The sequence below is a fragment of the Gracilinanus agilis genome, chromosome 3, assembly GCF_016433145.1.
Source record: "Gracilinanus agilis isolate LMUSP501 chromosome 3, AgileGrace, whole genome shotgun sequence".
NCBI classification, from domain to species: domain Eukaryota; kingdom Metazoa; phylum Chordata; class Mammalia; order Didelphimorphia; family Didelphidae; genus Gracilinanus; species Gracilinanus agilis.
Window position 1 is genome coordinate 641013930 of NC_058132.1, and position 24406 is coordinate 641038335.

General features: G+C 51.6%; 1 protein-coding gene across 1 annotated transcript in view; it reads left to right on the plus strand.

The window, feature by feature from the left end:
- Positions 1-24163, plus strand: part of ACAP2 (ArfGAP with coiled-coil, ankyrin repeat and PH domains 2) — a 127274-nt gene extending 103111 nt beyond the window's left edge. Inside the window, exons 15-27 of the mRNA XM_044669497.1 lie at positions 1927-1978; positions 2660-2760; positions 4530-4635; positions 6103-6311; positions 6673-6742; positions 7396-7487; positions 11434-11603; positions 12463-12555; positions 13005-13192; positions 13754-13863; positions 14640-14750; positions 15718-15779; positions 20682-24163. Coding sequence (XP_044525432.1) covers positions 1927-1978; positions 2660-2760; positions 4530-4635; positions 6103-6311; positions 6673-6742; positions 7396-7487; positions 11434-11603; positions 12463-12555; positions 13005-13192; positions 13754-13863; positions 14640-14750; positions 15718-15779; positions 20682-20782 — 1465 coding nt within the window. The 3' untranslated portion in view covers positions 20783-24163. The remainder of the gene's footprint in view (positions 1-1926; positions 1979-2659; positions 2761-4529; positions 4636-6102; positions 6312-6672; positions 6743-7395; positions 7488-11433; positions 11604-12462; positions 12556-13004; positions 13193-13753; positions 13864-14639; positions 14751-15717; positions 15780-20681) is intronic.
- Positions 24164-24406: the final 243 nt, after the last annotated feature.

Sequence of the window (24406 nt, forward strand, 5' to 3'; positions counted from 1 at the left end):
CCTAAGAATTGAGTGCTCCTTCCCAGGACCAGGAACTGGGTAGAGTGTCAAGAATAGACTCCTTGGTCGGTGAGTGGGCTCCGGATCCTAGTGGGCCTCTCTGCCCACCTCACTGTTCACATGCCTATCTCGAGAGCCAGTGGGCATCGATTCCCTAACGGAATCTGGAGTGTGCAGGGGGGTTGGGGACCATTTCGTGTTCCACCCACCCTTTTTTTGTTTTCTTTGGCTTTGAAATACTCCATTTCCTCTGGGCACTTAATGACTGCCCTATTTTTGTTTGCCAAGTTTATCCACTCCCCAATGTAGAGATTGGATCTAGAATCCACCGAGAGCCTTGCAGTTGGCCTGGAGAGAGCCTGGGGGGGGGGGGGGTTGGCAGTCATCTTCTCTGTGATTCTTTTTGAATGGGATGTTTTGAAAATCGCCCCTTTTGGAGATCTCTGAAGTCTGGTTGTCTGTCACCTGGTTCCCATGAGACCTAAGCAGTCCTGGGAACTCTACTACTCTCCTTTTGTCTGTACCAATGCAGTAAATGAAGGAGGGACATTAATGAAGTTCAGTTGCTGATTGAGTGCATCCATTTTGTCCTGTCCCGAGATTGGTTCCATTGCATGTTCTCCAGTGTGGCTGGGCTGGGCTTCTTTCTTTTGCGTGTTGTAGGCGTCATCTTTAACCCGTCTAATCCGCTGTGACCAGAAGCAGAGATGAAGCCTGGAATGTCTTCCTTTCCTCGCCTGCATTTTGGTGATTTTCTCCTAGAAGTAATATGAGCCAGGCTTGGGCCTGGCTGCTTGGATATGATCCCTGTCTTGTTAAATGGTAAAAGTGACAGAAAGGGAAAAGGAATTCGAGGAATAACTGGAAAATGGGGAACTAGCCAGACCCATTGCCTCTCCCTGGGGGAGTTTGCTTTCATTTTGATAATTGTCGTGGTGAGGATGAATTCCTAATGTTTGACATAGAAATCAGCTTACATGAAGCTCATTTCAGCTAAGGAAATGGGTTTTCTGGCTTCCTTGAATGAATTTGGGGCACTTTTGCTACTGATTTTTGTAGCTCAAAATGTGGAAATGTTACCACATTTAGTCTTGTTTCTAAAGAAGATCCCAGGTAGTTTGATGAGCCACATGCAGTCCCATGGCTGCCCCAAACCGAAGAATTTGGCCTGCATGAGATTCGCAGGCCAGACCTTGGAATTCCAGCTTCCAATTTTGAAGTATTTGGTCTGAGAGTGAACCCGGATCCTTCAAGGCTGTACGTCTGTGCAGATAGGCAGATACACAGACTTACAGATAGGCCTCGATTTCAGTCCTAAAATGACTGCATACCCAGTTTTTCCAAACGAAACACTTGGGATGAGTTGACGGCTGCCCTTTCATCAGTTCCATTCTAGCTAGAAAAGTTAGCAGGCACGAATAGCATTTATCCAGATTTCCTGTGATGAATGGGTGGGACTAAAGAGAAAAGTACCTTCTTTTCCACCCCCACCTCCCCCTTCCTGCAATGTTCAGCTCCATCTAAACACAAAAACACCCCCCATGTGGCATTCCTCATGAAGAAACACTTCCAAAAAGAAGAGGTGATTTTTGCAATGCTATTTTTTCTGTCTTAACATAGAAGTTACTAAAGAATAATATTTGTTAGAGTAGAAATCTGTATGCCATAGAGGAACTAATTCGTGTAATTGTGTTTCCTTTAATCAAAATTTCAACTCTGCAGTTTAAAAATGCTGGCTTTCTCCCCTTTTTTCATCCTTCTATTTGCCATATGCATCTTTTACTGACAAAAACGGTCATGACTTTGTGCTAAAAACATAATTCTGTGGGCCAGTGTGTTAGTTTTCCAGAAGAAAAAAAATTACTTTGGTCAATATTTGAAAGAAATTCTCTTTGCAAATAACTAAATTACTTTTTGTTTATTTAGACGCTGGTTCTCGATACAGAATAATCAGCTGGTGTACCAGAAAAAATTCAAGGTAGGTACCGCTCTGTTACTCCTGAAGGAAAGGCCAGGGAGCATATCAGGCATTTGCAGAGTCTTGTCCTCAGCCCTCAGTTTACTGGTGCACTTATTAGATGGGAACTCCAGCCTTGGGGATTGAACTGCTCTCTGTTCTGCTCTCAAGGCTTGTGGGGCATCGGATGATTTTTAGTGTGTCACTTGTTCCCTTAATGAACCAAGAAGTGAGGGTGACTGATGGGTGGGAGAGCAGGAGCCAGGAAGGAGCCTTTTTTCACTTTTACTGACCAAGCTCTGGTTTTCCTGGCCAAAAGGGGCTGAGAGTTCAAGACCGTCTGCCAGGGTCCTTGCTTCTCCACCTTAGGAAAGAAGGCAGGCAGGCTCTCTTTTCACAGCTTTCCCTTTTTCCTTATTGTCTTTCCCCATTTACATTGATGTCATTGTTTTTTCTAATTTGGCTGCTTCCTTCGGCCTCAGTTGCTGTCCACCTTCCTCTTGTCTTCCGCTCCATTCACAGCTTTGTTCAGCCAGTCCCCAGGCGATGGGCAGCTGCCACAAAAGGTGCTCCTAGCACCATTTTGGAGGATTTGGGGTGTCTCTCTTGATCAATGACCTCCTCGGGCCAATAGTCAGTGTAAAGAAAGTCCCCGGGTTAGCTGGATGGCTCCAGAAGCTTGTGCTGTGTTCTCTCCCCTAGGACAATCCCACTGTGGTTGTTGAAGACCTGCGGCTTTGCACAGTGAAACAGTGCGAAGATGTAGAGAGAAGGTTCTGCTTCGAGGTGGTCTCGCCCACAAAGTGAGTTCTGAGTCATCCGGAGGAATCCTGGAACGGTTCTAGAATCTGTCAGCAAGCGTCTGCTGGGGGCTGGAGGGGGGCCAGGGAGGAAGTTGGGGAAGCCCCGTCCTTGGGGGATTGACAGTGGGTGCTCGGTGCTAATTGCAAAATCACCTTTGCAATTCTTGCTCTTTTTCTTTTTCAACCTTTACCTTCTGTTTTAAATCAATACTCTGTATTGGTTCCACAGCAGAAGAGCTGTAAGGCTAGGCAGTGGGGTTAAGTGACTTGGCCAGGCAGTGTCTAAGGCCATGCAACTCTTTTCAGCGATGCCTTTGTTCATCACCCTCCCCAAGAGAACCCTCCTGGTCTCCCAGAGTGAAAAAGAAAGACGGAGAGGCGGGGAGTGAGTCTGACAGAGGCAGGGGCTGGCAGGATGGGTGTTCCTGCTCATCGTGTGTGTGCACCTTGCCACGGCCATTGTAGCTCTGTCACCATGGCTTTAGCTCTGCCATTCTGGCCGTCACCGTCGCTCCTGCCACTGGGTCTGTGTTGTGTTGGAGCTCTTCCTGCACTTCTGCGACTTCTTCTGTTTGTCATTTCTTACAGAATCCGTAGTTCGTTGCCTTCCTGCACCCTCCCCACACAGGGGGCATCTCCTTTATTTCCGGATCTTTGCTGCCCCCGGGTCTTTGGCCTCTTGTTGTTTCTCAAAAGAGACCCTCCACCTCCCAGCTCTGGACATTCTCCTGGCTCTTCCCCATGCTCAGAATGTTCTCTCCTCATCTCTGCCCACTGTCTGCCCCGACTTCTTCAGGTGTCAGCTTAAACTCCTCCTCCTGCAGGAAGCTTTTCTCGGTGCCTCCTAATTCCATTTTCCTTGTTGGTTTCTTCTCATTGGTTCCGTGTGGCCCTTTGCTTTTTCTCTCCCTCACTGGGTCGTGGGCTGCTCGAGGGCAGTCTGCCTTTTGTCTTCCTTTGTATGCCCAGCCCACAGCCTGGAGCCTGGCACACAGTGGGCACGGACTGACCGAGATGGAGCTTTCTAGCATTTTGTTATAATCACTAATTGCTTGCCAGCATTGTCACGCCAATTGCCATAACCTTGGCCTCAAGTCCTCCTCTTGAATCCGTCTTCCCTTCAGGGAGCAAAACGGTGTTGTTACAACACAGACACTGAACCGGGATGGGTCAGAGCGCGGGCCGCGCCACTCTCCTCCTCAGGTTGTTTCTGGGACCAGTAATGTCTACATTTATGGGAGGCGGCGCTAAGCTCCAAGGGGTTTCCCAGATATTATCAGAGATCGCCTCCTTGTCTTCTTCCAACAGCACTGCCTGCTAGGTGTGATGGTTATCCCCATTTTACAGGGGAGGTCAAATGACTCTCATGAGAGTATCTGAGTCTGGATCTGAACTCGGGTAATCCTGATCCAGACCCAGATCCAGACACACTGTGGCACCCGTTAGTGCCTCTTACCCGTTTCCAGGCAGCAGGCCAAGGTTTATCAGGGAACAAATCAGCCATCAGTGACTGGAGAGAACCTTTAGTGGGACGACGAGCTCAGGAGCCGCCCGCCGAATGAGACACTGAGCTCGGGCCGGCTTCCGGGGGCACCCAGACAAAGCGGGACGCCTGTGTCTGCCCAAGAGATGGGCAGCCACGCTTCCCTCTCTGGCCTGGCAGAGTCCAGTGGGAATGGGAAGGACGATGCGGCCGTTGTTCCCAGGGGGGTCCCCAGACCTCGTGCCTGCACCCACACTTGGCGCCTAACAAGGTCGTCTCTTTGCAGAAGCTGCATGCTCCAGGCCGACTCTGAGAAGCTGCGTCAAGCATGGATTAAGGCTGTTCAGACCAGCATTGCCACTGCTTATAGGGAGAAAGGAGATGAGACCGAGGTGAGTCTGGAGCATCGTGTCGGAGGGCGAAGACCCTCAGGATCCTGCCGTCTGCGTGCCAGTGGGAGATGCACAGAGGCAGCCGGGGGCTGGGGCCCATTATGGCTCCCTCCCCCTGCCATGAGAATTCACCTGCCTGCTGCTTGGGCCACGTCCCCCTGCCTTGGGCTTGGTCCTGCCACACGCAGGAGCATCTCTGCTCTCTTCTGCCTCAGCAGCGGCTCAGTGGTCAGCTCCGGGAGTCCATCATCCATCATCCCCTGCCCATTTCCTCCTGTGTGAAATGGGGATCATCACTGCCGCTGGCCCTGCCTCACCCACATTTCTCATGTTATAAACCTTGCAGTTACTGCCACCCCCATTCTCCAGCCATTTCTCCCTTTTTCCACTGATCTCCATCTAAAGGGTCTTCCCTGAGAGTCTCCACTCAGAGATGCCTGTCTCCTTGTGCTTCCTGCTACCCTGGCCTCCCTTTCTTTCTCCAGAGAAACCCCAGGAATCCTTCCCTTGTGAGCTTTCTCTCCCCAGGTGCAGCGGCACCATTTCCCCCACCTCAGGGAACGTCTTGCCCCATTCTTTCTGCCTTCTTCGTGGTCCTCGGATCCCTGCTCTTTTCATGTCTTCTTTGGGTCAGAGTCTCTCAGGCACACCTGCCAGTCAGCCACCAAGGAGGCAGCGTTTGGCAAAGGAGACTGTCAAGACTCCCTGAGGGAGGCTGTGTCCTCTTGGAGTTTAGGGCCGTCTGTCCAGGAGTACATGGTCATTCGGCCCTTCTCTGTGGGTGACGGATATGCTGCCATCCTTGTGTCCTCCTAGAAGCATTCCTGGCTTCCCCTGCCCACCGTTTCAGGGGGTGCTTAGGGCTACTTCTTCTCAGTCAGTCAGTCTCCCTTTTCATTCCTGTCACCAAGTGCTCTGGTGTTCAGTCTCTCTGTGTCCAGCTTCCTAGACTGTCAGAGCCAGAAAAGACTTCTTTACAACTCATCTGACTGACCTTCCATTATCCAAATGGGGAAACCGAGTCCTCAAAGGTGGCCTGTAGTCAGTGAGGTGATCCCGCTGACACAGGATTTGATGATGACATGGGACTTTGTGACTCCTGAGTCAGGGGTCTTATCGGATCTAGCTTCCACCCATCATCTACTATGCCACTGTGGCCCAGGGATTGCAGTGACTGGGGTAGCCTTGGCAATGAATTCACTAGGACACGGTTACAAGGGATGGTTTTAGATTTTCTGTTTTTTTCCCCTTAAAATTCCACGGTAGTCTATCTGCAGAGTGTTTCTTTTTTTTTCCTCGAGTTTGTCAGTTAATTACATCACAATTTTAATATTCGTTTTCTGACAGAGTATTTCTATGAGCCAGTCATTTGTTCTGCCAAATAGATGAAAAATAGAGCAGATGGTTCTCGTGGAATCTTGAAATACCCTGAGGAAGAATCTGATTTTTACTTTTTTCTTCTCCTAGAAGCTGGATAAAAAATCATCTCCATCTACAGGAAGCTTAGATTCTGGGAATGAGTTAAAAGAGAAATTATTAAAAGGAGAAAGTGCTTTGCAGCGGGTTCAGTGCATTCCTGGGAATGCCAGCTGCTGTGACTGTGGCCTGCCAGACCCCCGGTGGGCCAGCATCAATTTGGGAATTACCCTGTGCATTGAATGCTCAGGTATACACCGGTAGGTACTCCCTTCCTCCCTCCTCTCCCATCTATGTTTTACTCCCAAGCCTCTGTCTGTGCTCACCAAGGCCAAGGAGCTGGGGCTCCCTGGGTCCGTTCTTGGCCAGTCCACGTGCTGGGGAGAGCTGCTTCTGGATTCTTGGATGGGTTTGGCAGAACAGAGGAGGCTTTCCAAGGTGCTTTGGCAATGGGAGGTACTGGTGGAATCTTGTCCTGTTGTACATTCTTGAGGAGGCTCAGAGCCTTGTCATAGGGCATCGTGTCTGCCTTGGGGCGAGCTGGGCTGGGGAACACAGACAAAGAGAGGATGAGTTCAGAATGGATCCCTTTGTTTAGTCATGTAATGCTTTTCCGTTTAGGAGTCTTGGGGTTCACTTTTCGAAAGTCCGCTCTTTAACATTAGATACCTGGGAGCCTGAGCTTCTGAAGGTAAGAGTGTTTGTTGGAGTTTGTCCAGTAGCATCCCTTTGTTTCCAAATATATCCCTCTCCCTTTCCTGTCAACTGAAAAAAAAAAAAAAGAATAGAAAAAGAGAGGGAAAAGTGTTTAAAGCAAACGAAGCTGTCAGGGGTGCTGCATTTCCATAACTGTGGTGTCTGGCCCTGGCAGAGAGGGGAGGGAAGTCCACGTTCTCATCTTCTCTGCCGTCATCATTAACTCCATAACGTTTAGGTCTTGTTGTATCTGTGCCCCTTTGTCTCTGCCCTAGTGAGAATGTTGTTTCTGTGGCTCTTCTCCTGCCTTCTTTGGACCCCTTTTCCTACGGATGGTTTCCCATAGCACAGCACAGTGATTCTATCCATAAGCCATCATTAGCCGCCTGTTTGGGGAAGCAGGAGGGTCACCTGCTCCCCGGAAGCCTTTAGTTGTGCTAACAGAGCTCCCGATGGGTGGGCCTCCTGGGTGTTTAAATGGACACGTCATCATCCTTGTGGCCGTCTTCTTCGTCATGGAGCGCTTTGCTTTTAAATCCACCTGTTGTGGGAGCAGAGATTGCACGATGATGACGGCATTTGTTTGGAGCATGAAAATTGTCATTCAAAGCCTGCGTTATTCACTCCTTTGTTTTCTTTGCCGCACAGCTTATGTGTGAGTTGGGAAATGATGTTATGAATCGAGTTTATGAAGCCAAAATTGAGAAAATGGGAATAAAGAAACCACAGCCTGGACAAAGGTACTAACCGAGTTTATCTTTCTGTAATAATAGCCTTTTCTAAATGCAAGAATTAAAATGTGATGGTTTGATTTTAGGGTTCTTTTTTTTCAGTTTTCTTGAAATCAGTTGGTGAGTCAGCTTCGTACAGGACTGCTGTGTGCTGCCCTAAGGCACAAATGCAAACAAGGAAGCACATCTCAGTTAGGAAGTTGTTTACATTCCAACTGAGGAAACAAGGGACACTGACAGAAAGACAAGCAGAATATACAAAAATGCTGAAAGTACCAAAGTTCCAGAGAGCAGAATTTAGGCTCAGTAGGGCAAAAACAATGAGCAGAATAGAAAAACTGGAATCTGTAATGGCCAGCCTTCCCAGAGAAACTGCAGAGGGGTAAGGGCTAGGCAATGGGGGTTAAATAACTTACCCAGGGTCACACACCTGGGGAGTGTCTGATGCCAGATTTGAACCTAGGACCTCTTGGCTCTAGGCCTGGCTTTCGATCCACTGAGCCACCCAGCTGCCCCCCCAAACAATTCTTCTTCTTTTTTTTTTTAAATAAAAACCTTACCTTCTGTTTTGGAATCAATACTGTATATTGATTCCAAGGCAGAAGAGTGGTCAGGGCTAGGCCATGGGGGTCAAGTGACTTGCCCAGAGTCACCCAGCTGGGAAGTGTCTGAGGCCAGATTTGAACCTAGGACCTCCCATCTCTAGGCCTGGCTCTTAATTCACTGAGCTACCAGCTCCCCCACCCCAAACAATTCTTAATAGAACTGCCAAGTATTCATAACCACATGAAAAAATGCTCCAAATCATTAATAAGAGAGAAATACACATCAAGACAAGGTTTTACCTTGCTCCTGGCAATTTGGGGGAAAAGGAAAAAAAAAACAAAAAGTGGCAATAAGTCAGTGTTGGAGGGGTTACGAAATGAAGGATGCCAATACATTGTTGGTGGAGCTGTGAAGTGGAACAATCATTTTGGAATTATTCAAAGTGACAAAAATGTAGTCCATACTCTGAATCAAAGACTTTGTTACTGGACTTAATATCCTAAAGAAGCCGTCTTTAAGAAGAAAGTCTCCATATACACTATAATATTTTTAACAGTACTTTTGTGATATGTAAGAATTGGAAACAGAGTAGATGCCCATCAGCTGGCAAATAGCTAACAAATTGTGGTACATGGTTGTATTGGAATATTGTGCAATAAGACATGATATGGGTGATAGATACCGAGAAGTTGGAAAGATCACTATGAACTGCTGCAAAGGGAAATCACCAGAGCCAAGAAAACAGTACACCCACAGTGTTTACAACAATGTAAATGAAAGAACAACCAAACTCTAAAAATTCAAAAGTAAATGTAAAAAGTCTGAAGATGAAGCAGGACGCAAATGAAGAGATTTGAGAAGGCACCTCTGACCTACCCCTTTGTGAAGTTGGGACGGCCACAAGGGCTGCACATCTTCTTGAACTTTTTTAAAGTATTGTGTTGACTTTGTTTCCTCCATAAAAAGATACTCTGTCATATTATAGGACAGCTAGAGAGCAGGAGGGGTACCATAGTGTTACAAACAACAGAAACTAGCAAGAAAAACAATTTAAAGAGGAAACCCCTAGGAACGGATGAGGTCACTAAGAGAGTGTAAAGAAGAGGCCTTAGGACAGTCATGAGAACACTAAAAGTTGAAGTGAGTGAGGAGGATGAGACGGCAAAGGAGACTGAAAAGAAGCCCATTAGGATAGAAGGAGATCCTTGAGAGTAAGCGTACAGCAGTGTACCCAGACGCAGACGCCCAACCCCCCAAGAATGAGTATGTCTGAGGTGAGATGGTGTTTATTCGGGTCCCCTACTTGATCCTGGTCTTCTGGGATCACCTTTTCCTGCTTGCAGGGGACAGAGGAATGCCATTCCTTCTTGCACCCTCCACGGATTGCCTGGCATGGCCTAGCCTGTCTGCCAGGACAGGAGAGAAATGCCATTCCATCAGCTTGCCTGAATTGCCCAATATCTCTCATGGATTCCATTGTAAGACTGTACCCAGCCCATTCATCAGTGCTTATCAAATTCCCACGCAGTCTCCCCTTTCTCCCAATGATTCTGACCCCCCCAGCTGTCCCTGTGCAAATTGTGTTCTTCATCTCCCACTGCTTGGCCCCTTACTCTGATCTCCCTCAACCTCCCCCTCCTTCCCCCCCCCCCCCCAACGCTTTAAAACTATCCAGTCCTTTCACCATCTTCTCTGGAGTAATTGGGAACACACTTGCTTTCACTGGCCCTTCTTCTTCTGGGGCTGTCCTGATGACACACCCTCTTTGGCCACTCTTGCCAACCCCCAGCCCCAGCTGTCCTTTCACCTGTTGCCCCTTGGTCACGGGTCAGGGTGGAGAAGTCAGAATCCTCCTGGGCGCGTTGTTCCTTCCAGGCTCTCTTGAAAGCTCGCCTCCTTTGAGCTTTACTCCAATCAGAATCTCGGTAGCTCTTATCTACACTCTTGTTCTCTCTTCAGTGAGTCACAGGCTCTTTCCTGCCCGCCTCTCCCCTCATATTAGGGACTTCATCATAGATGCTAACATTTCCTCAGACACCGTATTCCTCAACTTATTCACAACAGAGTCATACCCTTGACTTTGCCGCCATCCACAAGTGCTTCATCCCGTGTTTCTGAACTTAGAAATTCCTGTGTCTGATTTCAGTCTGTTGTCATTCTGTCATCTGTTCGTTGTCATCATCTTGAACTCTGATCCCTTGACCCCTCAGTGGTTTCCTAGGCCTTCCCCTTGCACTGTCTGGACTCTATTTTCTCCATCTTAACCTTTTGGCGAATCAGTTCTCTTTTCTTGACTTTGGGGCCCCCTTATCTTAGCACCAGTCTTGCCTTGCCAGACCATGACCTGGATTACTTCCACTATTCGCTGCCTTTGCTCCTATTCGTGTGCTTCTCCTCCTACTTCTCTGATTGTTTCCTCTCTTGTCTCCTTTGCTGGAGCCTCGCCCACGTCATGCCCACTAACCTCTTGACAGTCCCTGCCATAAAGGAGTTCCTTTTGTTCCATTTTCCCCTTTTGGTTTTAGTGAGAACTAACCTTTGAGTGAGCCCTCAGCCAGCGTGCCCTCATCTGCACTGAGCTTTTCATCTGCTGCTTTAGAGGATCCCAAGATGCTTCTTTGCAATGACATTTCTCTTGTGGCCACAGCTATTTTTCAATCCAGTTTGCTTTCCTCCTCTTCTGGGGAAAAAAAAGTGTCCCTAGACCAAGGGTATGTGCCAAGAGCACAGAGGACCCGCTTCAGCTCTGGATTTTCCAAATGTCCGCTGGCATTTGTATTCTATTTGGAGCATGACGTCCCTCCTAAATGAATTTTTGGAAGCAAGAACGTGAGTTGTCGTATCATTCCCCATTAGTTTATTGCTGTCAAGTGTCTTCTCCCTGCACACCACTGGACTGTTTCCTAACTGCCTGTTGACCTTTGAGTCTTTGAAGTCAGGGAGGAGCTGATAGGCTGGGAACCCAGAAGGAGATGGGGGCCAAAGCCCAGAGTATCACAAAACTTCAGGGACAGCAGGGAATCACAGGAGACTTTCAAGCAGAGAAGTGGCCTGACAAGGTGGACGGATTGTTTATTGTGGCCTGGCCCTGCAGAGCCCTTGGTCTAAAGAACTCTCAAGGACTGCTGTGAACCTTCCAGCTGAGAGAGTTCTTGGGGCGCACTGAGGGGCTTGGCCTGGATGCCCCTGATGGTGTAGAGAGTTTGGACTTAAAGTCTTCAGGGCCATTTGAGTCAGCAGGGGAATAAAGCATGGGGTCGGGGGGGGGGGGAAGGAAGCCTCCAGAGCTCCTTTGCCATCTGTACCAAAGAGTTTAGTGACACATTCAGTGTTCTAAAGTCTCCTCTTTTTAGTTTGAACCAGTAGCGATAGGGCCTGGGCTCACGGATCCTGTGCTTTTACGTATCAGGCAGGAGAAAGAAGCATATATCAAAGCCAAATATGTGGAGAAGAAATTTGTGGATAAGGATTCTGCTTTTTCCTCACCTCCGGCTCTGGGCCAGGGTCAGGAGGAGAAGGGGTCCAGCTGTTCCAAGCCAACACTCGAAGACCAAGTCCGAACATCAGGCAGAAGTGCAGGTAGGAGACTTTGGTTCCTGTCTCAGACATTGGATCGCTCTCTTACTTGATTCCATGAATTGTTAGCTCCAGGCAGGTGCCTCAAATACTTCTTTTTCAGTCTTCACAGGACACAGTAGCTCTCTTTGCTAGTTGTCACCCTTCAAACAGAGCCCTTTGGGGTGCTGCTGTAATTCACCACAAGGCGTTGGACACGTTCCAGAGCTAAAATGATCCCATCTTGATAGGATGAGAGTCAAAAATTAGATGTGGCTCATTTTTTCCTCCAACCCTAACCCAAGCTAACATCTTCCTTTTTTTGGCTCTTTCTCAGTCTCCCCAATAACACTCTTTCCTGCCCTTTCCCCCTCTTATTGCCTGCTTTGTGCTCTGATAACGTGCATGTGCCCAGCGGTGGCTGTAAGTAGCGACGAGGCCAGGCGGGAATCTCTGTTCTGTCCTGATGAGCTAGACTCGCTCTTCTCCTACTTTGATACTTCTTCAAAGCTGCGTAGTAGTAAGTACTCCTGGCCGAGCCCGCCACGTCTCTGCTCGTGCTCATTGTGTGGTGGGACCATTTCTCTTCCCGTGACCCATTTGTCGTAGAGCATTGCCCTGAGCCATGTTTGAATGTGATCGGAGCCTTTAGAATGTCTCCTGTGTAAAGGATGGTGCTAGACTCTGGTGATGCATCTGTCTAGATAAGCCAAGAGCTTGCAGACCATTAAGTGTTGGCTAAATGCATTTCATTGTTTTCCAATTCATCGGTGGTGGCTGAATTCACGATGAATTGGAGGTGAACGAGTTTTCGCATGCTGTCGAGGGGCCTGATCCCTCCGTGGTGGGGGCTCATTCCTCATCCACCTTTTATTTTAAACAGTAAAGAGCAACGACAGTGGCATCCAGCAGTGTGCAGACGACACCAGAGAAGGCCTGTCCTCGGTGGTTTCCACAAATAGCTTATATGAGCCGGGTGAGTTGTTTTCTCATTGAACCTAGTGAGCTCGGCTTTTGCCCAAAGGTATTTCTCAGAACCGTGTTCCGTTTCTTCTTGAAAGAGTCACCAGGCAGGGCCAAGGGATCATCAGAGGGGCCTTGCTGTGTGATGGCAAAATCCTGTCTTCTTTTCTTCTTGAGGCTCCATCCAGCAGAAGGTCCTTCTTCTAGTCCTCAGAATCCATGAAAAGGGTCACCCTGCAGCTGGGTGGTGTGTGGTTTGGAGCTCTCCCTTTCTCCTCTTCATCCCAGGCCGTGTTAGTGGGAAGGGAAGCTGAGGAGGGGGCTCCCCGCCTCACCACTGGTCTCAGCAGAACTTGGGTCCTTTTCTAGCTGTGGCCAGAGCGCCTGGCCATTCGCCGAGTGACGGTCCCGCTGCGAAGCTTGTTAGCTGGAACGCGGCTCACAGATGTGCTTCTTTTTCAGAGGGAGAAAGACGGGACTCTTCGGTCTGTCTTGAATATAAGCACCTCCATCCGGGACTCCAGCTGTACCGAGCTTCCTATGAAAAAAAGCTTCCCGACATGGCCGAGGCATTGGCCCACGGAGCAGACGTCAACTGGGCAAATTCCGATGAGAACAAGGCCACGCCTCTCATTCAGGCCGTCTTGGGGGTAGGGAAGGCGGGGGATGGGGGTGGGGGGCACAGAGACAGCTTGGCACGTCTTCCCTGAGAACAATTCCAGTTTGATTTCTGTTACCAAGATCCTAGGAGGCCAGATTTAGAACCAGAAGAAACTCTGGAGGCAGCTCCCTGATTTTACAGAAGAGAAAACTGACCCCGGAAGTATATAAGGGCAGGATTTGAACCCAGATCTTCTGACTCCGCATCTCTGGCGGCAGCAGTGAAGTAGCTTGTTAAGTCATGCTTGAACATGGGCCCTTTTACTGTCCTACCAGTGAGTTGGGATGTCCTCGTTGTGCGCTCACAGGCCACAGCATTCATCCGTGAAGAATCCAAGCGTGCCCTCTCTTTCAGTGTCCCCGAGCGCGGGGAGACTCGGCCCCCCGCTCGGGCTAGCGACTGACTGCGGAGGAGCGCAGGGGCCGCAGGGTCGTGCCGTCGTCCTCCCCGGGCCAGGGCTCCCCTAGAGAGAGGCGCTTTGTATGTAACGGCCGATCTGGTCACAGCTCTTCGATCCGGATGTGTTCAGCCTCTCCTTCTTCTTCCCCAGGGCTCTCTGGTCACCTGCGAGTTCCTCCTTCAGAACGGTGCCAATGTGAACCAAAGGGACATCAAGGGGCGAGGGCCGCTGCACCACGCCACAGTCTTGGGGCACACCGGGTGAGCCTTGGGGAGAAGACCCGCTGCTTAGCTTTGAAAGGGCAAAGAAAGCGAAGCGTGCTCTGTGGCCGGGCCCCGTGCTGGCAGCCTTGGGGCCATTTGTGACTCTCGTGCTGCCCTCGTCTCCCGGCCCAGGCCGGTTCCTGACAAAGCTTTTGGGTGTGTCGAGGCTCTTCTCCAGGCCTCTAATAGGACCTTCCAGAGGGGATGGAAGGACTTGGGGCAATTGCAGAAAGTGGGGTTTGTAGCCAGGGAGTCTCAAAGGCAGGGGCTCCAGGCTGGAGGGACAAATCCCTGTGAAGGCCTGGAGAAGGGAAATGGTGGTTCTGTTCCCTGGGCCCTTGGCAGCCTCCCTAGGGGTCTTGCTTTGAGCCCCAGCCTCTACAGGACCCGCTGGCTCTTTTTCTGACTCCAGGAGAAGCCTTTCTGGCCAACTCAGGGCTCTTGTCTGACTCGCCTCCTCTTTTCTTGGGGAAGAATCCAGCAGCCTTTCCCTGACTCGGGGCCCTCATCCAGAGGTCGTCCAGCCCTTGGGCGCTCGCCGTCCGTCCCTCTTTGGCCGTGTCCTGGGCCCCCTGCTGCTTTGGGCTGTTCTTGGACCGGAGGCTGCCTGGAGAGAAGGGCCGAGTCGGGCTCCCATCCCTTAGCAGAGGGCAGCTAGAGCCCCCGCTGGCCGCATTCGCAGGCCCTGGGAAATTCGTGCCTCTTTGGGCAGATGGCGCAGCTGCCTCTTGGAGCCTGTCTGAGCTCGCGGCGCCTCCTTTCTCTTCCCACAGGCAGGTGTGCTTGTTCCTGAAACGAGGCGCCAACCAGCATGCCACTGACGAGGAAGGGAAGGACCCGCTCAGCATCGCAGTGGAAGCCGCGAATGCCGACATCGTGACCCTGTAAGTGTCTGCTTCGTCACGGGAGGAGGCACGCAGGGGCGGGGCGGGGGCGGGAGAAGAGGCTTGGAGAGCCCCGGCGCACGCCGCACTTCGAAGGTGGGGAAGCTGGTCACAGAATGAGGAGGGGGCTCAGGCGTCCCAGAGGGCAGAGAGAGGTTTCTCGAATCCCTGAGTGATTTTCCTTTGACCTCTTGTGGGAGCCTGGGCCCTCCCCTCCCCAAGCCCAGCAGCCATCCGTCCACCGTGCTCTGCCCCGGGGCCAGCGATGCCCAGGATCCTGCTCCATGCCCGCTTGCCCTTCTCCGGTCCCACATGTCATTTCTCCCTTGGTGACTTGGGGGCACACGCTTGTGGCTGGTGAGATGCCCGACGTGTGTGCCAGCCGTCATCTCTCCATTGTCCTTGGGGTGATCTACAACTTGGAATCCTCGCAGAGTGTGATAGACAAGGATTTTGGAGGGCTCTCTGGGGCACGGGGCAGTCCTCGAAGCCTCAGCCCATTCGCTGCCTGTTGTCCTCTCCTCTCCCAGGCACGGGCCGTGGTCCGGCCTCATTGTCTGCCCACAATGACAGAGAGGGTGGGTGGGTGGTGCCAGGGAGAGAGGAACGAGCAGCCCGTGGATGTGCCCTTGGCATTCCCGTGTGCTAGTAATGGGCCTAAAGGAAAGCTGGGAAGGCATTTGGGGAAGCAGGGAACAGACTCAAGAGAGAGGAGAGCATCAGCCCTGGGCCAAGCCTCTGCTCTGCCCTCGGGGCAGCCCTTCCTCGGGTTTGTTCCTGTGTCTGGGGCCCAAACAACCTGCGTGGGCTGTGCCACACTGGGACCGGCCCTTGGGCGTGCTTTCTTTTCTCCCCTGGGAGCGAAGGCAGCCGCAGGGCCGGGGTCACCCAGCTTGGGGGGGAGCCCGGGAGGGCGACGGTGGGAAAGGGCTTCTCCCAGTGACCCTGCTTTTCTCCTTTCCCCGAGGTTGCGTTTGGCCAGAATGAATGAAGAGATGCGGGAGTCCGAAGGACTGTACGGACAGCCAGGTCAATATTCCCCTAATAATCACACGGAAATGCAGTATAAGAAATGCATTCAGGAGTTTATCAGCTTACAGTTAGAAGAGCCATAATTCTTAGCCTGATCCGTTCCCTCGGGGCAATCGCGTTTCCCTTGACTTGGAAGTTGTGATTTTCTTGGCTGCTCAGTGTACAGTGTTCAGTGGCTTGTCCGGGGGCTCCTTGCCAGGCCTTCAGAGACCTCCCCACCTGCCGGGCCGAAGGCAGCTCCCCTGCCACGCTGTGGATTTCCTTTCTCTGCTCTATGTTTTTCTTCCGTCCTTAAGTATTCCGGTGAGGGGGCGAGGATGGCCGGGGGAGCCTCCCACACCTCGAGGCAGCTTCCCAGGACTCTTCCCCTGGGGGGGCTGCTGTCAGGTGGGGAAGACGGAGATTCCACAGTTCAGGTCATCGAGACCTTCGTTGGCCAAAGAAATCTAGTCTTGAAGTCCACCTGGGGAATTCACCAGAGAAAAGCTGACTAAATTGAGAAATGTGTGAATGGCAGCGTAAAGAGGGGCCGATCTGGGAGGCTTTGAGGCACAGGCCACCGTGGGATTCAGCGGCTAGTTTGTGGACAGAAGCAGAGAAGGGGGAACCTCATCCCGATTTCAGGCTCTGCTGTGTCCGAAATCACAGCGACAGACGAAATGTGTCTAAAATCTCGTGCCCGAACTTGTTTGTTGAGTTGAGCCAAAACCTGATTCCCTGATCCCTTGGGTTCTCGGGGCATTCACATAGCCGAGGCCCCGGGATCAGCCCGTGTGGGGGCTCTCGGAAGGGCTCCCCCCGACCTCTCGTCCACGCTCGCTCGCTTGCTCTTCTCCAAGCCGAGGGTTGTTGGCAGAAGCCTCTGAGGCTTCATCAGACTCTTCCACGTGGACTCTCAGGTTCTCATGCCTGTGAGGGGAGCTTGGATCGCCCCTGGGCGCCTGGAGAGCCCTGCAGGAGCCCACCCAGGGCCTCGCTTTGGCTGGTGGCAGGGGGCCTCTGTCCTTTGCTGGCCCTTCCCCTAGCTAGGCTCGAAGTGTCTGACCCAAGGAAGACACTGATTTGGATGCTGCTCTCAGGGACACTTGGCCTGGGAAGCTAAGGCAAAGGCAGTTCTTTTCTCAGAGAGTTTTAACTTGAAGGTTCGAAGTGGAGGCTGAAACCTGCAGGCAGTGGACGGCTCCGGCTTTTGCTCCAGACTCTGGAGATCCCGGGTGGAAGGGCAGGGGCCAGGCAGGGGCCAGGCAGGGGCCAGGCAGGGGTTTTAGCTCTAGTTTTGGTTTAAACTTGAATATTCAGTGAGGATTTTATATATCAGAGAATATTTAAATGATCACAACCTTAGGCGGCCACTTCGGAGGCCTTTTTGTTTAAGCACTTTAAAATGGGAAAGAGTGTGTGTGTGTGTGTGTGTGTGTGTGTGTGTGCGTGCGTGTGCATGTGTGTGTGTATGCGTGTGCATGTGTGTACGCATCTAGACATCCGTGCATATATTCAACCAGACATTTGCCAGACAGGCAACTTCAAGGTTTTCCACATCTCCCTGAAATGCCAGACTTTCCCACCATTTGGCCAGCTGGCCTTTTCCCTGCTGCGCTTGCTGACGGAGTCCTCATCGCCCTAAGATTAGTCGAAAGGCCATGGTGGGGAGGGGAGCTTCCTTTCTCTTTCCATTCTAGCCTCGCAGCTGCTCTGCTGTCACCACTGTTGGGGGGAGAGATTTTAGGGATGCCCAGTTCTGTGCATGCAGCTGAGACCCTTTCAGTGGCTTCCTTTGGACTTTTTTGGGTCTTCAGAGTGGAGAAAAGGGATTTTGCCAGGCCACTTACCTGGACATCTGAACTACTTTCTTCCAGATCTTACGTTTGGAAGACGTTAAGAATAGGCCATTGCTTGATGGGGGGCAGCTGGGTAGCTCAGTGGAGTGAGAGTCAGGCCTAGAGACGGGAGGTCCTAGGTTCAAATCTGGCCTCAGACACTTCCCAGCTGTGTGACCCTGGGCAAGTCACTTGACCCCCATGGCCCACCCTTACCACTCTTCCACCTAGGAGCCAATACACCGAAGTACAAGGGTTTAAAAAAAAAAAAAAAAGAATAGGCCATTGCTGTGCTAGCGATTTTGCCAGACTAGAAGGGATCTTTTCCCCATCTTGGGGGCAGCTTCTCTCCTGGTGGCTCGTCCTCTCTTCTTGGAGTCTGAGGGAGCAGCACCCTTGTCTCTCCCAGAGAGCTTTTGCCTTCAGTTTGTCCTCGGGTTCAGCCTCAGGAGGTTGCAGAGGGGAAGGGTCTTTAGGGTTAGGACCGGCCCCTCGTCATGGGGGCTATGCCATGAAGTCTGCTTTCTGTCATTGCCCTGTAGGGCCAGGGAAGTGAGAAATAAATGAAAATCTGGCCAAGTGAATCCCTCTGATGCCTTTCCATAATTCTGGGGAGCCCTGACTGAGGTAGTGAGGTGTCAGCCACCACAGCTAAAGCCTGTTTGGAAATTCCTGAGGCTTCTGGGTGGCTTCAGCTCTCAGAAACTGTAACCTCGTCCTTGTCTGAATAGTGTATCCAGACAGCATTCACACTTCCAGAGGCCAGTCCTGCACAGGATGACTTGGGGCTGGGACGGGCCCAGGAGCTGGAATCTCCTGGTGGATCGCGTCAGGGCCGTGCCCAGATCTCTTTAGCTTTGAAGGAGAACCTTCTCCAAACGCTTAGTCGCTGGTGGGGGAGCCGATGTTCCGAGGTCTCGGATAGACTTCAGGGGAGAGTGGCCGTGTTCGTTCAGGGACGCGTGAATGGAAGCCAAGGGGTTCGGGGGCCACCGTCCTAAAAGCCAGCACCTTTCAGAGACCCAGGCCAGCGGGAGAGAGATTTGAGGCGTGCACAGGCCTGGGAGAGCCTTCAGGGGAAGGAAGACCTGTTGCCTAAGCATCGAGTGGGCTTCTGGAGGTCTTCCACAGGGAGTGGCCTAGCTCGGTTTTCAGAAGTCAGGAGGAGAAACGCACCCCGGCTTTGGCAATTTCGAATAACTCAGTACTGATTTGTTTTCAAGAAGGATGTGCCTGCCATGTCGCCGAGCACAAATCATCATCCCATTTACTCCAGACCCTTCATTTTAGCCTATTTCTTTTGAATGGGTAGCTGGGGAAAAGAAGGATTCTTGTGAACATTTCTTGCTTGGAAGCAGGGGTTTGTGTGCCTGTGTGTGCCTGTGTGTGTGTGTGTGCTTGAGTGCGTGTGCACCAAGAAAATGCTGTCGAGGTTGGCCCTTGCCGTGTGAGAGGTGGCCCTGGGCAATGGTCCTGCCCCTGAGCTGGTCAGGCAGGTCCTGGCTGCTCCCCGGAGCAGCCGCTTGTTCTACCCCTTTGGCATGGTCAGGAGCTGAAGCTCTTCTGGCCTCCCGGTGCTCCTGGGGACCTCGGTGGTGTCCGGGTTGGCCTCCTTCCTGAATGTCTCCTGTGTGCCTTTTCCATTCTTTTGGTGTTGAAGACTAAAACCAGGGCTCGAGTATTTTTGTATCAAACTGACCTGCACTTTAAATACACTTTTCGGAAGGTCTCGTGCAAGACTCCAGTTTTGCACTGTTTACAATAAATATTTTACTGCAGCGGGTAGAGATAAGGGAACTTGTGAAACTTCTCTTTCTAAGAGGAATTCATCATCGTCGGGCTGCCTCCTCCTTATCTCCTCACACGGCCTCCCAAGGCCCAGAAGGTCCTGACTGCTGGGCAGGGCGAGGGGGGGCCACAGGGGGTGTCATTGGGTTTTTTCAGTCTGTAGGGGTGACCACCTGCCTTCTTAGTCACCTGGATTAGGTGTTGGTCCCTGGCAGTGGTGTCAGTTAAGGGAGATCACGTTCCTGGAGAGTCCCCAGAGCTCACTCACAAGTTGGTAGACTGGCTGGAGTAAGTTCGGGACAGAAATTCACTGTAGCACAGAACATGAAAGGGGGGACAGTGAAACGGTTCTCCTTCCCTCGGCTCCGATGTTTTAGCTGTCGTTTGCCTTGAGAAAAGGCTGGGCTTCCCTCCCCATCTGGTGCACTCTCTCTGTTCTGAGCTCAGCCTCAGGGCTCGGACAGCACCCCTGCGTTCGTGGGGGCCGTGTCAGAGTGGCAGGGGCTCTGCGGCGAGGCTCAGGGCGCTGTGGAGGCCGGCCAGTGCAGACTGTGTCCTTACAACAGGTTCACCTCAACCTCGGTTTCCTGGGCTAACCCCCAAGAACAGGAATGGTGCTCTGAGCTCCTCCGTCTGAGAGCGAAGGCTTGAGCTAATTCGGCTAGATGCCTCCCTCCCTCTTCCCTGGGCGGGGGGGGGGGGGTGTCCATCGTCTCCTGGAGTCAGAGTTCATCATATATTCCAGGCCGAGATGTGTGGGGGCGACCTTCAACAAGAGAAACGGGCCTAAGTGGACCCCCAAGGGGAGATCTAGGGTCTTCCAGACAGCGAATGCCAAAAGGGACAGCCCCTTGGTCCAGAGAGCTAAGAGACGGGGCCGGCTGCTCTCTTTCTGGACCAAGAGAGCTCCGAGACCACGGGCCTCTCGCTTCACAGACGAGGAGCCTGAGCAGTTCGGTCTTGGGTGTTCTGCAGACCCTCAGAATGCCTCGGTTTCTCATGTGTTGGTCAGTGTGTTAGCCATTATTTCTGCTGTGTCTTTGCTTTCTCTAACTCTCACCTTTCTTCTCTGGCTGCATCTGAGGCGCTTTTTCAGGTACTGCCTTTTCACTATTCACTTTTAAGATTGTTTGCTTGAGATTTCCTTATTTCTTGTCTTGAGAACTGGTCTTCTGATGCCTTCTGTCCTGGGGCATGTTAGAAAGTGCATGGTACAGCGTCCCAGGGAGCAGATGTAGCATTTCGTGGCCATGTGCCCACCCCTGACCCGTTTTCTCATTTTGTTTTTACACAGGTGATGAAACTTACCAAGACATTTTCCGGGATTTTTCCCAAATGGCCTCCAATAATCCAGAAAAACTAAACCGGTTCCAGCAGGATTCCCAGAAATTCTGAGTTTTTTAAAGAAGGGAAACCCAGCTGGTGCCCTCTTGTTCTTCACACAGCTGAAAATGCACATTTTCCTCCTGCTTTCCTGCTGCCTTTCAGGTTGCCTAGGGTATCGAATGAGTGATGGGAAAGGTACATTCCTTGCCAGTTCCTTGTGGATCCCTGCCTCTCCGGGCCTCTGGAGACTGGGAGGGGAAGCTGGGTTAGGGCCTGTTTCAAAATGGGCTTCCCGTGCTGAAACAAGGTCAGAGCCTGCTAGACGGGGAGGGATTTCCAGAGCCCGTCTCTTTTTAAAACGGGGCACAGCCACCTTTTCCAAGAGTTACGCTTGACACATTCCATCAACCACATCCACACCGCCAGCCAAGGCTGGCTCTGTGGCTGGCCTGGGAGAACCTGGGCCTCCTCATCCCACGTGCAATATGTGCTTTTCCAAGTAAGGGAGAAAGTCCGTGCTCCCAGTGGCACCATCCCAGATGTGGGTCCTGGGCGCCTGGCCTCTCACGGAGGGGAGATGTTGGAGCTCCCGCCAGGTATTGCCGGTGCCCGCAGAACCTGGTCCTTGGGATGCCAGCTTTCCAGGTCCTTGCCAGATTGATCGATGCAATAGAATTCTTTTCCAAAAATTACTTGAACATTTTCAAAATTAAGCTGTGACCAAAACGTCACCTTCAAAGAAGCCGAAGCCATAGCGAGCTTTTGAGGTTTGTTCTCGGCCCTGCTCCAAGCAGAGAAGCAGCAGCAAATGTGTATTTTTGTCTGTGTCTGGAGAAGTGGGAGCTCCCCGCCCTCCCTTGTCAGCTCTGCCCTCCCTCCCGCCCTCTGTCCAGCGCAGGTGCTGGCCCCGGCCCCGGCCCCGGCCCCGGCCCGGCCCCGTGGTTCTGTGTTCCCAGCAGGGTCGCAGAACAGACTGCCTGGATTGATCCTGGTTCTTTTCATTCCAGAGAAACAGAGCTGTAGCTCTGGCCCTTGTTAGCACAAGTCTCCTTTGTCACGTTTGATGTCCGGGCATCGTCTTGTGTGCGCGCGCTCGCTCTCAACGCTTCCTCTGTGTATGTAGCCACCCCTCGTGTTTAATCGTCCATTATTTACTAATCATGTCACTAAGGAATAAAATTGGAATGCTGACATTTGGTCTCCAAGTCGAGATTCGCATATCCGACTGCCTCCTGCCTGCGGGGAGCAACGCTGTATTACTGGAGTAGGTCCTGCTTTAAATAAGAGAATGAATTACATTATCAAGTGGTGATTTCAGGTCAGATTGAGAAAGGCAACTTCAGGAATCACATTTGTTCAACTGTAGAAATGTTCTAAGCTCGCCACCACCGATAACGTGAAGGAGTGCTGGAGACGCCTTTTTTGTTGTTTTAAAGTAAGAAGGAGATCCCGCTGTTTCCTTCTTGGCCCGTGGTTAAGAGAAAGCGTAGACGTAAGTCCTAAAAGCACATTTTTATCCGGCTCCTGTTTCCAGGACGAGCCCTGTAGTGGAAAGTAAACTACTACAGCCTTGAAGAAAGAGAAAGGAATAATTTGTCAAAATCAATGCAAGGGCACCAAGTCAGAGCTCTCTTTCCATGGTGTTTGCAGGGGGCTCTGGGACCCCTCCCCACCCAGAGGAGCCCTTGCCCATGGCCCCACCACCCCACCCTCGGGCTCTGGCCCCTCGGTGCTAGGTAGCTCTCCTGGTGCTGTGAGGCGTCCTCACTGCGGTTGGCGGCTGCTCCCGGCCTCCTCGCCCCTTCCAGTCCCCCTAGAGTCCATGGAAAGCGCCAACTAAGACGATTGTTTTCTAACATCTTCAAAGTTCAGGCTTTCACGTAGGGAATGTCTGGCCGCCCGAGGACCCATTTCTGCTGCTCGATCTCTTGGCTGGCTCAGAGGGAACCTCGTGGAGTGAGTGGGCAGAAGGGAGTTGTGGCTGCCGCTCCCGGGGCAAGGTAGGGGGGCGACGTACAAAGCCGACGGGCTCTTAAACGATGGCGACTCACCGGTCAGGCCAATTCCACGTTTTTGTTTCGTTTGCTGGCAGCAGGCCAGCCCCTCCACACAAATGGCTTTTTAGAGTCTGTCAGACCCCTGAGCTCGATGAAGTTGGGACGTTTCTTCCGTCCTGGGTCCGATGGGGATGTCCTCGGGCCTCGGTGTGGCTGCACAGCAGCACTGGAGGAGTGGGGGTGCTCGCCGGGTCGGTATCGGATGTGGAGGAAGCAGAGCCCTCGATCGTTGCCATGCCTTCCTTCCCACCCAGATGCCGGTGATTCCTGGCCATACAGTGCTTCCAGGCGAGTCCGCCACATCCCAGGGTGGGACTCCCTGATCTCGGTCTTCCCTTTAGGCTTCTTCTTTTCTCCACTTTCCAGAAGTTGTACAGATGTATCGAGACACGGGCTTTCCTCTTCTCCTGAGAATCTGAGCTCGCCCTTTAGTTTCATGGCCTCACCAGTGTAGCGGCCAGTGATGTCTTAAGCAGTATTTGAAAAAGAGTCTTACACATGTAGCAACATTTTTTACATTCCTCTGTGAAAAGACATAGTTATAATAACCCCAGTGCTCACGCCTGTGTGTGTCTTCACGTAGGACAGAATTTGATTCCTGTCTGAACAGCAGCACGGCTCCCAAGTGGCCGCCCTGTCAGGGACAGCTTTTCAGTTTGAATGTGGATCTTAAGGGAAAGCTGCCTCAGTGGCCCGGGCTCTTAGCCTTGGAAGAGGCCCTTCAAGGCTCGTCCCTGGGGGCCTCGAAGTGACCCACTTAGGCCAGGCTGCCGCCCGGGCTCTCTCTTTGAAAATGCTTTCCCACCATTGATTCCTGGCAGAGCCGAAGGAAGGCCTTTGGGGAAGCTGCTCTTTAGAATGGGAAGGCAGGCACGTTCTTACAGTATCACAAGTAACCTATTAGTGTTTTAAATGGACTCGGAATCAATTATACAATCGATTATTTTTCCTAGACATCTTTTTTGTTTCCGTCAGTTTGCTGTTTTCAAGTGTACAGTGAAGTCGTTTTGGAAAAGTCCCCCAAATGGCAAATGTTCTTGGTGTTGTCTTTGTCCGCTTGGCATCCTTTTGTATTACGTCCGTTTTTCCCCCAAAGGAAACTGAAGAACGTAGTAGCCCATGTTGTGACTGTAAGCAAGGAGAGAGGGCCACCTCCTAAGGACTTCTGGGTGGAAGCCCGGAGCTTTCCAAAGCTGTGTGCTCCGACCTGGGGGGCCCTTTCCTTGGTGTTCACTGCCCCCCAATACCAAAATGCTCTAGTAGAGTCTCCTTCCTCACTCCATTGATGTACCTGCTCTTGTGACTCGAAAATGTACATGATGTAAGAATTGTAAATATGGTTCTGACCAAGACTTTGTATGCCGAATCAATAAAACCCAAATGGCTCTCCCCAGCCTTGTCTTGCTTTGGTTCTTGGGCCCCAGCAACCTCCCGGCCTCCCCCTTTCTGCCCTTCCCCAGATCGGGGGTGGGGGGGGACACCAGTAAAGGGGCGTCCTTGAGTCCAGAAGTCGAACATTTCCGATATCTCAGAGCTTGCCATCTCAGCATTGGGGCTCCAGCTAGACGGAATGGACTGTCCCTGGAATATTGTTGTGCCTTGTTTTTCCCGCCTCCAGACCCCTCATTTCCCTATA